Source organism: Calidris pugnax, unplaced genomic scaffold (genome assembly GCF_001431845.1).
Source record: "Calidris pugnax isolate Ruff unplaced genomic scaffold, ASM143184v1 scaffold56, whole genome shotgun sequence".
NCBI classification, from domain to species: Eukaryota; Metazoa; Chordata; class Aves; order Charadriiformes; family Scolopacidae; genus Calidris; species Calidris pugnax.
Genome location: NW_015090839.1, coordinates 5,153,351 through 5,167,933, shown reverse-complemented (window position 1 = coordinate 5,167,933; position 14,583 = coordinate 5,153,351). Strand labels below are relative to the sequence as shown.

General features: G+C 48.1%; 1 protein-coding gene across 1 annotated transcript in view; it reads left to right on the top strand.

Moving 5' to 3' along the window:
• FLVCR2 (feline leukemia virus subgroup C cellular receptor family member 2) overlaps positions 1-14,583 on the top strand; it is a 52,244-nt gene that overhangs the window by 31,093 nt on the left and 6,568 nt on the right. The window contains exons 6-9 of the mRNA XM_014942019.1: positions 12,046-12,156; positions 12,767-12,872; positions 13,347-13,458; positions 13,888-13,943. Of these exons, the coding sequence (XP_014797505.1) occupies positions 12,046-12,156; positions 12,767-12,872; positions 13,347-13,458; positions 13,888-13,943 (385 nt within the window). The remainder of the gene's footprint in view (positions 1-12,045; positions 12,157-12,766; positions 12,873-13,346; positions 13,459-13,887; positions 13,944-14,583) is intronic.

Below are 14,583 nucleotides of genomic sequence, written 5' to 3'. Positions count from 1 at the left end.
TGATGTCTTGAATTTGTTCCCGATGCTGAATTGTCATATGGAAAAGTACTTTTCTCTTTAGCAGAAAGGCCATTGTGGTCTATGCCTGGCTACATAATAGGATGTATTGTAGCCAGCTAGTCTGCGGGGACTGCAGTCATCGCTTCCTACCAGCTTGATGTGGAAGCTCCTCAGGGGGAAAGTTAAATAGGGCTGCAAGTTCTGACAGCAGTTCTGCCTAAGGGACCTGGTGGATGAGTCGCCAGGTTGGAGAGAGTGAGATGGTGGCTTTGTACCTGCTGAGGGTGCTAATGGTCTTTGGAGTTGTTGAAATTTATTCTTTTTTGGTGCAGTAGCACTCTAGAAATGCCCCTCTCAGATTGCCCTTAAGCTCTGCTAGTTTGCGTTGCAGCTGCTGGTTTGGTTTGGGTTTTCGGTTGTCTTTTTTTTTCATAGTACACGATGTCATCTCAGAAAGTGGAGATAGAAAAAAAACTGTCAGTCAAGCTGTATCTAAAAGTTGGATTGTATCATCTGCTCAGTTTGCACTTTCACTTTAGGGAAAAGAAAGGGGAAATCATTTGTTCTAATAGGCATAAACAAGTCCTAAAGGAGAGAGGAGGCCTCTCAGTATGAAGAGCAGCTTTAGAATTTGACCTCCCTGGGATAATTCCCTTCTGGCTGTCATAAACAATGTGGAAAGGCTGTTCAGTGGCTCATAATTCAGTCTCCCTGCTGGTCGATGCATTTATTCTGTCCCTTTCTGTGTCAGCCTCACGTCAGTCTCAGCTTGACTTGAGATGGTGACTGTTATTCAGAGAGGGAACTATACAGTGAAACTTCTTTTTTTTTTTTTTTTTAAACTAGTCTGGCTTTAAAAAGGGGACAGTTTTTCCTAGTCAAGTCAAAAGTTATGTTGGCTGAGATTTATGACATCTGCACCTACATGAGTCCAACTGAGTCATCCTACCTAGTGAACATGAAGATACCTGCAGCCTCCCTTTGATTTTGTATTAGCATAGTGTGTGTCAGGGGAGAGAAGGGGAAACCTACTGCTTGTTCGTCTCCCCTGGCTGTAGGAGGAATGAGGGCCTGGTCAAATCAGGTCTACAGACCTTTAAGGTCTTGATATTCCCAGCAGCTGCCAAGTCCTTTCCTGTGATAGGACTTGCAGTGCTGGAAACATTGGTGGCACAGTGGCTTTGTGCTAGTGAACTGTTTTTCAGGAAAACCTTTTTCCCAAAGGCTGCCGATGTCAATTCTATAAAGCTGAGGCATACCATGGTGTGGGCATTAAGAAACTCCAAGTGTATTGGGTTGGGCTTTGCACTGGAGAGGATGTTGCTACTGGGAGGCAGTAGGCAGAACAGGGTGGGAAAGACTGGTAAAGACAGCCCCAGAGAATCAGCCTTTGAAAAGGTGATGGGGCAGCAAGGAGGATGCAGGGCAGTGAGATCTGTTGTCCTGGAGGATTATGAGTGTGAAGAAGAGGGAGACCAATAGTCTGGCATGTAGGCAATAGGCTGCTTAGCTTTAGAAGACTCAGGTTCTAGTCTAAGGCAATAGGCAATAAACTTCCTCTTTGGAGGTAGTTCCTTTTGGAGCCGTAGGCAATAGACTTCCCCTTTCTAGCTTCTGTAAAAGTGAGGAGGCACTGTGATGTCTCAAAAATGTTCACCTACAGCTCATTACAAGCAAACCATGGCAACTAGCTAGTGAATTGGGTGGGACTGGACCTTCAGATGTCCTTCTCCCAGCTACTAGTTCTGATTTTCCTCATCTGCATGTGCAAATGGGCACTGGCCCATTGGAAACAACCCTTGCCTCTTTTATGAGCATTCAAACAGCTGTAATTCACAGAGAAAATTAACTGAGCAACTGTGACATGTGAAATGCCCACAACTTTTTCCAGCCCTCACAAATGCAAATTCAGCACATTGTCTTGATTCTTAGAATATTTTGCCTGACTCTGGTGCCAAGTGTTACTGCCAACTCTACATCGCTTTCTGCCCAGCTTGGGAGCAGGGGCCCTTCTCTCTCTTGGAAATTGCATGTATCACAGAGCTGCTGTGAAGCTGGTGTACTGGCAGCATGAGCTGCCAGAGCAGTGTTTGGCTGTCCCCAAAAGGCTTTTGGCCTCTTGGCTGGGCAAGAAGCAGAGGGACACAAATGATCATTCCATGTTTATGCTCAGCTTTGAAGTTAAGCAGTAGCGGGTAGAGGGATGGTGCTGATCTGCCATGTTCCCATGTCCTGGCACTGCAGTTTGTGGTGTCTCCTAGTGAGCAGGGTGCCCCAGAGATGGAGATAGGATGAAGGTGACTTTGGCAAAACAGCCCACAAAAGCCTTAGCCAAGTGGGACTGTTTAGTTTGAGGAAGGGGAGGCTAAGGGGAGACTTCATCACTCTCTACAACTACTTGAAAGGACACTGTAGAGAGGTTGGTGCTGGTCTCTTCTCACAGGTAATTAGCGATAGAACAAGAGGGAATGGATTCAAGCTGCAACAGGGTAGGTTTAGACTGGACATTAGGAAAAAATTCTTCACAGAAAGAGTGGTCAGACACTGGAATAGGCTGCCCAGGGAGGTGGTTGAGTCACCATCCCGGAAAGTGTTTAAGAGTCATTTAGATGCGTTGTTGGGGAATATAGTTTAGGGGAGAACTTTGTATAGTAGGGTATATGGTTGGACTTGATGATCCCAAGGGTCTTTTCCAACCTGAATGATTCTATGATTCTAAGTGTTTCAAAGAGCCAGCTTTCAAGGCTGGAGGGCTCCTCCTTGCTGTGGAATCTCTGATTGTTCACCTCACTCCCTGGCTGCTGGCCCTGCTGGAATTTCCAGCCTTTTTGAGTAACTCTTGGAAAGGACTGACAGATTCCTCCCGCCTAAAGAGCATGTCACACAACTTACTAGCCTCTTCTGTAACCCTTTGACACGTTTTTTGGAGCAGGGAGTGTTGTTACAGGCAGTTGGCTTATTTGGGATCACTTGCGTAAGATTCTTCATCTGTTCTCTGTGCCATGAAGATCCGCTTAATGTTATCAGAGACGGCGTGTGAATGAAGTGTGATGTCCCCTCCAGCTGCTGATCTTGAGGCTTCTCAGCGCTTCAGGATCTGTGCAGGACAATGGGTATCCAATGTCCTAGTGGACAGGACTAGGTACAGGGATGGTGCTGAGTACTTCGGGGACAGGGGAGCTGGAGGACTTCAGGGTTAGGGGACCTCAGGGTTTTGTTCCCTTTCTCAAAACTCTGCCTGCTAGACTGCACTTCTCTATTGCGATGTTTCTGCTTTTAGCTGAGGCTGACAGAAGAAAAGTAGGAAGTGGGAACTTGACATGTATCCGTTCTGTCAGGATTTCAGGCAGCTGTGCCAGAGTTTTTTGAAACCCATGTCTCCTTATGGAGCCTATAGATGTGAGCTGAAGTGGTGAAATCTGTGTTGCATCCCTCCCCTCATCAGGATCACTGAAGCCTTGAAGAGAAACTAACTGCAAATGTAAATGACTTTCTGAGAAGAAAGTTGCGCTGACTGTTACAGACCTCATCCACCTGGGGAAGATTTCTCAGTATCACCCAAGGTGAGAGTGTAGCCGTTGGGGTACTGCTGGTCCAGCGCCCATGTGGCTGTTCTTGTCTACTATAATGAAAGCTTTTGGGTTTTGTCCCCTTTGGGAAGGCGTTTAACTCAACCAGAGTTGTATCTAAGCTGGAGCAGAGTGTCTGAACGGGGCTTGACCAGTATCACCCCAACGGTTTCCATTCTCACCTTGGGTGATACTGAGAAACCTTCACCAGGTGGCTGATGCCTGTAACAGTTAATCTAACTTCCCTTTCAGAAAGACAATTACTTTCACAGTTGTTTTTTTTTTTTTTAGGCATCAGTGGTATCTTTTAAAATGCAAGACTTTTCCCATGCAGACACACACAGCAGGTGCCTGGGGGAAGTGCTGTCTGTGCTTCACCATCAACCCTGCTCCTACTTGCCTTCTGGTGTTTCTTGGCTTGGAGACGATGTTTTTTACTGGCTCTCAGCAGGGACAGTGCTAGGAGGCTTTTCTCTGGAAGGAAACCACATAGGTCAGTGGCACTGGTGTTAATTGAATCTCAGATCTTTGTTAAAGGTGTGATGATGAGGCAGGTGCTTTTCTAGTATATTATCTTGGCTGGGAAGAGGAGAAAACTCCAATGCTAAAAATGGATCTGGCTGTGAGGAAGGGTTGAGACCCTATGCAGGACTTGAAAGGCCTTTTAGTACCAGAAATCTGCACAGCCCTTCCTCTAGTTGCTAAGGTAAGAACCACCCTGAAACTACAGGGTGCTTCCTCCTGCATGCTGAGATCCAGGTGTACTTGTCCTTCTCTCAGTAACCTATGTCTAGCCAGTCTGTCTGGCTCTCCTGAGACTTGGCAGCTGTATTATGGATCACTGCTCCCGAAGATCTCTCTCTCTGCGTTTCTACCTTTTCACTACCCAGGAGGAGAGTAGCAGGCTCTGAATGTGCTGCATTTTTATCCCCCTCTCAGGTCTGAATACAGGTTGCTTCTACGCCCTGTCCACTCTGCTGAACCGCATGGTGATCCATCACTACCCAGTAAGTGCATCCAACCCTCAAGGTCCTCTGATGCTTTCTGTTGTCTGGTGCTGACTGCCAAAGGAGTGTCTGTGAGAAATGCAATGCCACAGCACTTCTGGCTGGCTCTGGCACAAGTTGGCTGGCTGGCAGGGGTTCCTTTAGTTCTTTACCCCACTCTGTGTGGAAGCTGGTGAGTTCCAGTGAAGACAGCTCTCTTACACCCTAAATGACAGCATGTTCTTCCGAGAAATTCTTCCAGCAACTGCCTCCACCATGTTCCTGACAGTGATTTCTACTGGAACATATGAACCAGGAGGCTGCCCACACTCAGGCTCTGGTGGCAGAAGAGTGGGGTACCTCAGTAGCTGAGCTACTCTAGAGTTTACTGCTGGGGCTGTGGGTCAGAGAGGTCCTTTCTGTGCTGCCTTATAGGGGGTCCCAGTATTTCCTGGTCAATCTGGCCCAAATCCTAACATTAGACAGCAAGCGTCACAGGGTTTATGCTGACTCCTCTGAGAGTGTCTGTTCACGCTGGCTGGTGTTCACTTTTTTCTCTGGGCTGGCTCAGAGAGAAGTGACAAACCACTTTTCTTTGTGGGCCAGAACAGGACACTGTATTGGCTCACAGTGGGTCCAAAACTGTTCTTGCAAAGGTTAGTTCTAGTAGTGTGTTACCAGCAGAAGACACGTATGGGACACTAACTTTGGTGTGTCTTCCTCTCAGGGTTCCCTGCACTTTGCTTCTTGTTGGATATGACTTAGCTTCTGCATTTGTGTGAGTGTGTGTGTGTCTCACCACAGGGGGAGGAGGTGAATGCTGGCAGGATTGGACTCACCATTGTACTGTCGGGGATGGTTGGGGCTTTGATCTCCGGCATCTGGTTGGACAGAACCAAAACATACAAGTAAGTCCCTTGTTTGCCTCTGTCCCCCTAGGGAATGTGCTCTTCCCCCATACAAGGAGCAACCTCGTGCAGTTGCAACTTGGCAGTCCAACGACTGAATCATTGGGAGGGCTTGTAGGAAGAAAAATACAGTTCTTCAAAATCCATTTAGTCTAAAGTGACGTTTGGAGCTGTGTGGTGTTAGTCTGCACTGGTCCCATACAAGGTCTGTTTCTAGTCCCTAGGGAAGCACAGGGAGAGGATGAGATGGTCCAGCAGCTGTCAGGGATGAGAGAGTTCTTGGCACAAGCAGAATCAAGACTGTACCAGACTATTTCTCAGCCCTTACAAACCAGCTTCTGTGAATCTTTGTCCAGCTTAATGAAAGGCACATTGAATCTGGTGCCCAGAGGCATTGTGTGCAGGCATGTTGCTATATTTAGGGCAAGCATAAGGGGTATTGGGGCTGTGCGTGGATGATTCTGGATTTGTTGCCTAGTGGCTTGGGAAGGTGAATCTGGCCAGCATACCCTGCTATCTGCAAAGGGATAAGAGTATGTGGGTGTCCTGCAGCTCCCAGTCCTCAGGAACTCAGATCTCACTGACAGACTTCTGTAGGGTGTCCTGGGGGATGAAGAATGCCTCTCATGTCTTATATTGGGGTCCGTGTAATCAGCTTATTAGTTTCCCTGCTGGCTTTCAGAGCTGTGCTATAACCTGTTGGTTGGGTTGAGTGAGAGGGGGCTTTACTGGTGATGTGCTGGTGATGAGCAGACAGCAACTTTGGAGTTCTTGTCCTTGCAGCAGCTTTTCACCTGAGGGAGTCCCACCGCCATTATCCTACCTGGTATCTTGGGCCAGAAAAGCAGCTTAGATGAATCTGGCTAGCTGTGGGCTTGCATCTTCTGAAGTGGCCTCTGGCACTAGCTGGTACTTTGGGGATCAAAACCAGAGAGAAAATGGGCTTCTCTAACAAGAAAGAATGGTAGCTGAGGTCTCCTGGGGGTGCTGGGGAAGAGGAGCAGATGAGTAATACAGAGACAGGCAGGTTGTTGTTGCTGTTTCTAGATCACTGTGTGCCGCTGAGTGGTTCTCGTTCGGCAGTCCTGGGAAATAGAAACACAGCTGCTAGGAACTGCCCCAGCAAACTGTGCAATGGAGCTTGTGTGTCTTTCCAGTCCAGGTCTAATGGTAAGATAGCCTCAACTACCACTGCCAGGGCAGATGGTCTTCCTGGTTCTCCCAGCTAGGTTGCAGCACGAGTGCTGAGGAACTTTGTGGCTCACGCAAAGTTCTTGACTTGAAATTTGGCAGAATGGGAGAGGTGGGGGAAAAAAAATTCCTGGATTTGTCCCCTGCTTGCTTGGAGGGGGACCACATAGCTGGGCAGAGCTTGCTGAGAGTGCAGAAAAATGCAGCTATGGCACCTGTGGAATTTATCCTACAGACCCCAGGGACTATCTGGGAATAGATTTAGCCTTAGGTGAGGAAAAACACTGCTAAGAATTTCTTCTCCATTGCCGCCCACAAAGTGGATTTCTGTGGAACTAGCAAAAATTTTGAGTGCTACAGAGTCTTTATTTAGCCCCATTTAAAAGTCTATTTAAAAAAACTGTCAAGATGCCAGATGTTCTAGGTAGGTACCCTCCCCCTTCCCTCTGCTGCTCAGGCAGTGTCAGGAGCAAAATGGTAAGCACATGAAAATCAGGAAGGAAAGATGTCAAGTCCTTTTTTTTTAGGGAGAGAGGGAAGCAAGTGAATGGGATCCAGCTGTGATTGAGGGGAGCAGGGGGAGGTTAATAACAGAAGGAATTGCAGAGCTCTACATGCGTGTTTGATCTTTACTGTCCCATCAGCAGTTCCTTGAAAGGGTGAAGCTGTGCTAAGTCAGGCTTTCCCCATCTGTCATGCTCAGGCACCAAATGGCCTTGCATTCTTGCTATTATTTGGCAGGCAAGTCCCTACAGCAGCCCCTGTGCTGTTCATATGTTTAGAATTAGCAGGCACAGATTTGGCCCATACAAATACGTGAGTTACGTTGTGACGAGTGAACAGTCCCAGAACTGAGGTGGTGGCTTGTTAAGAACAGCCCACTGCTTCAAAAGGACACGTTTTGACATCACATTAAGTAGGGCTCCATGTACACCCTTCAGGTTCTTGGCTAAGAGGATAGATGGAATTGTGACACCTGGAGACTATTGGGTATGTTGATATTTGTAGGGGAATCTGGCTCAGAACCAGAGGTTTGGGGACAGGATTAATCAGCACTTTGCCCTTAAAAGCAAAGTGTGGCCAAAGAGATGTTCACGTGGTCTTGGGTCTAGCTGGTTCCAGACGGTGCTGTCTGCTGTCATCGCTGCACCTCTGTAAGGCAAGATGTCAGAAATACCCATCTCTCTCCATTGACTAGGCACAGGACCCCAAGTGGCATTTTAAATTTATGTTTGTATAGGCCTAAAGTGCATTAAAATTTGGGAGGGGGAGGAAGGACTTGGGGATATTGAAGAATAGGGCACTTGGGTCTCTTCCACTGGAAGTGGAGTGCTCTCTCAGCCTAGTCTGGCCTGCAATTTGGGTCGTCTTCTTGTAGCCCTTTTGCAGGTTAGTCCTTGTGTAGTGGATATGCCTTCACCCTGTCATGACATATGTCTTATGTAAGTAATTTACCAAGGCTGTCCTTTTTTTGTGACCTTCATACAGGAACAAAGTGGCATAAAACTGAGTGCCAGAGGGAGGATGAGGGGGCGGTGAAAACCAAACCAGCCCTCTTCAATTCTTCCCTTCTCCAGCATCTAACACCTCAGTGTCTTCCGCAGTGAGATCCTTCTGGGAGTACAGGGACCAGGCCTTCGTTTGGGGTCTTGCACAGCCTGGAATGTGCCATCCTCATAGCAAAGCCTGTGGAGGCCGTCTCTCACCCCAGTCCATATGGAGGAGTGCCCTGGAGCTGCACACAACATTCCAGTGAGCAGCTAAAGCCATAGCACATGGCTGTGGCCTCCCCCTGCCTCTTGTTCATTTGTTGCTTCAGATGTTGCTTGACTATAGTGTTTTCGCAGCTCCGATCCCCTGTGATCCTGTCCCTTTGGTTTTCCTCATCCAAGTGACCTTGTGAGACATGGCTTGGCTGGGCCATGCCTATTTGTGGTGAGTTGACCCTGGCTGGGCGGCAGGTGCCCACCAAAGCCTTACTCTAGGGCTTCCTCTGAAGTTAGCTGAACAGTGGGAGCTGTGCTCTCCATCTCAGTCCTGTCCCCTGCTGGTGCTGGCCCTGGCTGGCTTTTTTTCCTCTGAGGTCTCTCTTTTCTCACAGTCCCTTGTGTGAGCTCTTTAATCTGCCTCTCCAGAAGGGTAGGGAATGTGGCTGGGAGGGGAGATGAACGTCAGGGCGGCTTAGGTTCACCTAAGTGACAAGCGTGTCATCTCCTTCACAGATCTCCTTCTGGCTCTGCCACAGAGACTTGGCAGCTTGTGCCTTTGTAGCATTGGTTCCGGGTTGGTGGGCTGGGCTGCCTTCCCACACCTCACAGCACAGAGGTAGTCAACCCCAGTTGTCCTAAGGTGATGCAGCAGGAGGGGTAACTTGCAGCCTGCTCCCACTGCTCTAGTCAGCCTGTTAAGGAGACAGGTGGTACCTGTTCCAGACAATAATGATTAGTCCCTGTAGGGCCATCATGGCAACAGGTTGCTAAAAACATCACAATGCTGTGTGAATGTCCTCTGAGAATCTGCTCCTCCTTTGTGTTTTTATCTCTTCCATAAGATATCTATGACTATGATATGAGGCTTATCAAGCAAAACTGGGCATTCTTCCATGTGCTGGTGCCCTGAGGGCCACAGAGCATTCATTCTTCTTTGTCCTCTAGTGACTTGGTGACAAAGGCCACTTCCTGAAAAATGCTCTGCCTTGGTATCTTTCCCCAGGGGTTTCTTTGTTTCCCTATGAACCCGTGTCTAGCTGTGCCTCAGTTAAACCCTGTTCAAAATTTTGGGTCTTGCTTGGACTTCTGGGTGCCAAATCTCCTTTTTTGTCATCAGGGCTATGCTCAGGGGAGCAGGGTCTTGCTGAAGTCTGGTTTAGCAGAAGTCTGCTTGTGTGCTTGTGGCTGTTTCCTGCAGCAGGAGTTTGGGTCAGGCTGTCTGTTCCAGTCCCAGTTAGGGACTGTGGGGAGCAGGTGCATGGCTTCAGGGCACTTCTTGGTGTGTGATTTCCACAGCACTCAAGCCTGCGGTCTTGTTCTTTCACAAGGGTCTGTCGATTTTTTTTTTTTTTTTTTTTTTTTTCCTGCTGGAGCCTAATGAGGCTCAGTGGGGAAAGTTCATAGCCTCCTAGAGCCAGTTTATGTGCAGTAGACAAGGTACCCATGGCAAGATAAAAACAATTTTCTCCATTTGGTCACCCACTTAGTTCTGGAGAACACCTTCAAGAGCTGCCTGCTCCTAGGAGCCTGCCTGTGCTAGCTCTCGGTGTGTGTGGGGGCTGCATGTTCTGGGAACTTCTTTCTTGCAGCTTGACTAAAGACAGAGTATCATTATGAAACAAAGTCCTGACCACATCTGGTCACTAACTCATTCATCACCTTTGCCTGACGATGAGGGGCCAAGTGCAATTGTCACAACAGGGTGAATCAGATACAAATCGCTTGGAATACTCGAATCATAAGCCCAGGAGACTGCATGAGATTTTCTGGGACTATCCTAAGAGCTCTGTGCTGAGTCCAAAACTGGCTGTGGGGAGGAAATTAAAAAAAAAAAAAGTGTGCCAAGTTGTCCCTGCTGGCAGAGACTAAGCTTCTTAGGGCCATAGCCACCTCTTGGAGTTCTGCGCTGTATTTTACCACTGACTGCTCTGTAGTTTGGAGACTCCTGTTTATGGAAGGAGCACCCAATACAAACTTGGCCGTGCAGCCCAGGGAGCTGTAATTCTAGCCTTGAGCTCTTCTCCTGGTCAGCTCTTTTCCTCCACAGCTGCTTGTCAAGGGATGGGAGGCATAAGAACTCAAAGGAGATATCTGAGCAACCCGTATTAAGCAGAAAAAGGCTTTTACCTGCTTCTTTCACTTTCTGGGACTGCTTTCTAACTTCTCTGAGTCTTTCAAACTGTTGTTTAGCCTCTCAGTACATTAAATGTGTCTGGTGAACCTTTGTAAGTATAGATCGATAGTTGAAGTCTGAAATTAGCTTCTCAAGCCTGTATTTAGATAAGAATTGACATATGACATGGACCTCGCTGATTTCTGTTATTGAAGCAGTAAGGGAGGACAGAACCTTAGCTGGAAAATTCTGGTTTTATCTGCAGTAATTCAGTGAACTGGAAATATTTTATTATACAATACAATACTGTTTGGGGTTGCATTTTTGACGGTGGTCATTTGCATTAAAAAGGAAAAAAAAAAGTGAAAATAGATTGAGGTTTAGTTTCTTTAGTAGAAATCTAGGAACTGATACCAAACACGTTCTTTAGTGGATTAAGACTAAAATTTGGTAGAAAGTACACAAGTAGCTTGTGGTTATACATTTAACTTCTTCCTAAAAGACAATGGCCAAAAGGTTTTGTCAACTCTGGTAAATGTTCTGCTATCAAGATGCTGGTGGAATTTCAGTCAGGTAAAGGGTTTACCTTTCCTTCCTTCGTTCCCAAAATGATGTACGGTGAAGAGCTGCTTCCTACCTCCTGCACTATAAAGAGCCTTGTTTTTTGGATGTGGGAAGGCGTTCCTTGGTGTCTAGTCAGGGATGACAATTGCTAACATTTCAGTTCTGGAGAGGCTGGCCTGGACTGCTGTGTGTGTCCTGCAGCAGTGACCCCGCTGACATTCCTCAGCCTGGCCAGGCTGCAGGGCTGGCTGTTCCCAGGATCTGCCTGGCGTGCTTCCTGGGCACAGGGCTGCTTTGTCCCTTCTGCCCGGAGACGAGAGCTTGTGGCTTAGCTGCTGCTGCAGGCTGTGGGACTGGCACTAGCCCTGATGATAAACACTCCCATGGCTTGAAGGTGAGCCTGTGAAAGCAATCTGGCTTGCACGTCACCTCTCCAAGTACACTAGGCAGTTTCAACACAGAAAGGAGGGGATAGCACTGAAAAATGCAGGCCCATAACACTGTAGCGGTGTTGTCATCTCTTCCCTTTGCTTCCCTGCTTGGAAGTGCTCGATTCCCTTGGCTACTGCTTATAAGTAAGCGTGTCCAAGAAAGATTAACGATCTCTTTATTTGGCCCTCGTCCTCTCCCCAAGAGGTGTGTACAGTACATGACCAGGGACCTGTCAGCCTGTAGTAGGATCGGAGCTTCTTAAATTCATAGATGCCTCCCAATAAATGTGATGCCAGTTCCCCAACCCCACAGGGACCAAAGCCCCTGGTCATGAGGTAGGGATGTGAAAACTCCTAGCTCATGTTACTGCTTCTCCTGCTGCCTTGCTGTGTGTGCAGGCACTTCTGTGCTCTCTGTCAGTCCAGTTCCTCTGTCTGAGGTAAGGGTGTCAGAGAGCTGCACAACTTTATTTTTTTTTTTGTCCATGTGCTGCACAAACTATGCCAAGGTGTGTGGGCGAAAAGAATAGGAGGACTGGATTACATAAAGCCCTGACTCTACTTTTTCTTGCAGACAGACAACGCTAGTCGTCTATATCATGTCTCTGGTGGGAATGATAGCCTACACCTTCACTCTGAGCCTAGGCCACCTCTGGGTGGTCTTTGTGACTGCAGGCATGCTGGGGTAAGTTCATCTCTACCTGTGAGCTGCTGGGGAATGAGCAGGGAGGCAGAGCTCATGGTGCAGGAGGGATTGGGGAGGGCCACAGCCTGTGTGTGGCTCCTGTGTGGTTTAAAGACAAAATTATATGCTCTCCCCATCTCTTTCTTGTACATGTTTCATTAGTCACCAACATTAGTGTGGCCCTGCTCAGCTGCAGCTGCCTTAAATGTTCCAGCTGCTCAAGTGAAAACATTTGGGAAGCGAGTGGTACCGCAACCACATAGGTGACTGGTGGGCAGGAGTGAAAAGCATGTGGGCTTGGGTGGCTGTTTGACTGTGCATGGGGTGATGCCACTTAGCGTTACTTGTGGGAGATGCTGCTTTTAATGCCTTGTTCTTGTAGCAACTGGCAGCTCCCTGCTGGCCTGGCTCTGTGCCTTGAGGCTGTGGACAAAGTTATTTCTGAGTAGAAAGAAGATCTGTGCCACGGTGAGGGAGTCAGAGAGCTGCCTGGGCTGTGACAATGCTGGGGGAAACATCCTGTGAAGCATCCCAATGTATAGGCTACACTGTGCCTTTTCAGTCTTCGCTCTGACAGTTGCTGAGTCTTCCTTTCTGTGCGTTTCTACAGGTTTTTCATGACAGGATACCTTCCCCTGGGCTTTGAGTTTGCTGCAGAGTTGACTTACCCAGAATCGGAAGGAACATCATCAGGGCTCCTTAATGTCTCAGCACAGGTAGGTGTGCTGTTTTCCCTTTGCTTCCCTCTTTATAGGCAGAGAGATTAAATTATAGTTCCCAGCCTTAACTCCTATTTCTTGTCCATGATTATTGTAATGTACTGCAGATCTAAGCACCCCAGGACCTGACTCGTTGAATGATGTTCCTCGCAGCATTTCTCTAGTGGCACCCATTCTATTTCTGCTTAGGAAAATCCATTATGATGCCAGTCATCCTTGCTTTTTCCAATATTGCTCGTGACAGCCTAGGACGTGTCTCTTCTCCAGTGAGAGATGGGATTCAAGCCTTAAGGGTCACCTGTGTGCCCATCAGCTGCAAGGAGGTGCCTCTGGATGTGTTTATAACCAAACTTTAGCCTTATTAGGCTAACAGCTTGGCTGGCTTGTGTGCTCTGATACTTTAGTAAAGCTGGGAAGCTGTTCAGACTGCTTTACAGTAACAGTAAAGTTTGACACTGCCTTTGTTTGTAGATTTTTGGTATTGCCTTCACCATCGGCCAAGGGCAAATCATGGATCGCTTTGGGACGAAGGCAGGAAATATCCTTCTTTGTTCCTTCCTGTTTCTGGGGACTATTATGACAGGTAATTAAATTTGTCAGTGTTCCTCTGCTGTGACTCTTCCCCTTGGGCTTGGCATACGAATTGAAGGGCTTTTGTGTGTAGTGGTGCCTGCCGGAATGGGCAGGAGTCCCACAGCAGTCCCATAGCCATGCTGCTGTGCTTCTTTAAGCAGCTGGTCTGTGTTACAAAGAAGATCCAAGGCTTCTTGCCCTGACTGCTGGCTGGGGTCTCAAAGATGCACCTTGCACATGCTCCAATAAGGAGTCTCTATCCTGCCTGTTCCAGGAGTGTTCTCTGCCTTACCCAGGAGAGGGGTTTCCCTTGCTCACCATAACACACTCCTGTCTCCTCTGGGGCCTCTGTTTGCCCCTTTGAGTCCTGGGAAAATGGATTTGGGCTCTGCATGGTCACTTAACTACCTTTACATCTCTCTTCTTCCCTCTCTCCCAGCATTCATTAAGGCTGATCTCCGAAGACAGCGGGCCAATTTGGACAATGAACAGACAGTGAGTAAACCCCTCTTCGATCCCTGCTGTGCCCCTGCTATTAGCTCAGGACAACACCCAGCCACTGTCCTTTTAGGAATGGGGCTGGCCCTTTGTGAGTTAGGATAGCAGCTGTGATTCTCTTCTCTTACCCTGCAGCTTCTTGCCCAGCCTGTGGGGAAGCTCCTTTTTGGCGTTTTCAGACAGGTGGCTGTAATCCCAGCTCTGCCAGCTGCTGGGGCCTCTGTCTGCTTACTGCTAATGTCAGGCAGAATCTCTAGGCTCTGGGAGCCTGTAGGGCTTCACACATCTTCATAGTGGCTAGAGTCAGATGTATGGCAGCACTGTGCTTGCTTGCCTCCCCTGACAACACACTGAGCCCTCCAGTGCTCTGCCCTTGTTTGGAGCTGGGTAACTATTATTCCAGGCCCCTAGGGAGGCAGGTTATTCCTCTTACTCCCTATCCTCAGCTGCCAAGTGGGGTTCAGTGTATGGGACTGGAGGAAGTTAGGTGCCCAAGCGAGGGCTGGAGCAGCCTGGTTCTCTGCAGTTTGCACAGTGCTGAAGACAAGGCTGCTAGTTCGTATGTGCACACCCGAGCTCAGGGTATGATGTCCCTGGGGCATTCTGTGCAATTTATGCAGCTGTTTGCATGTGTGAG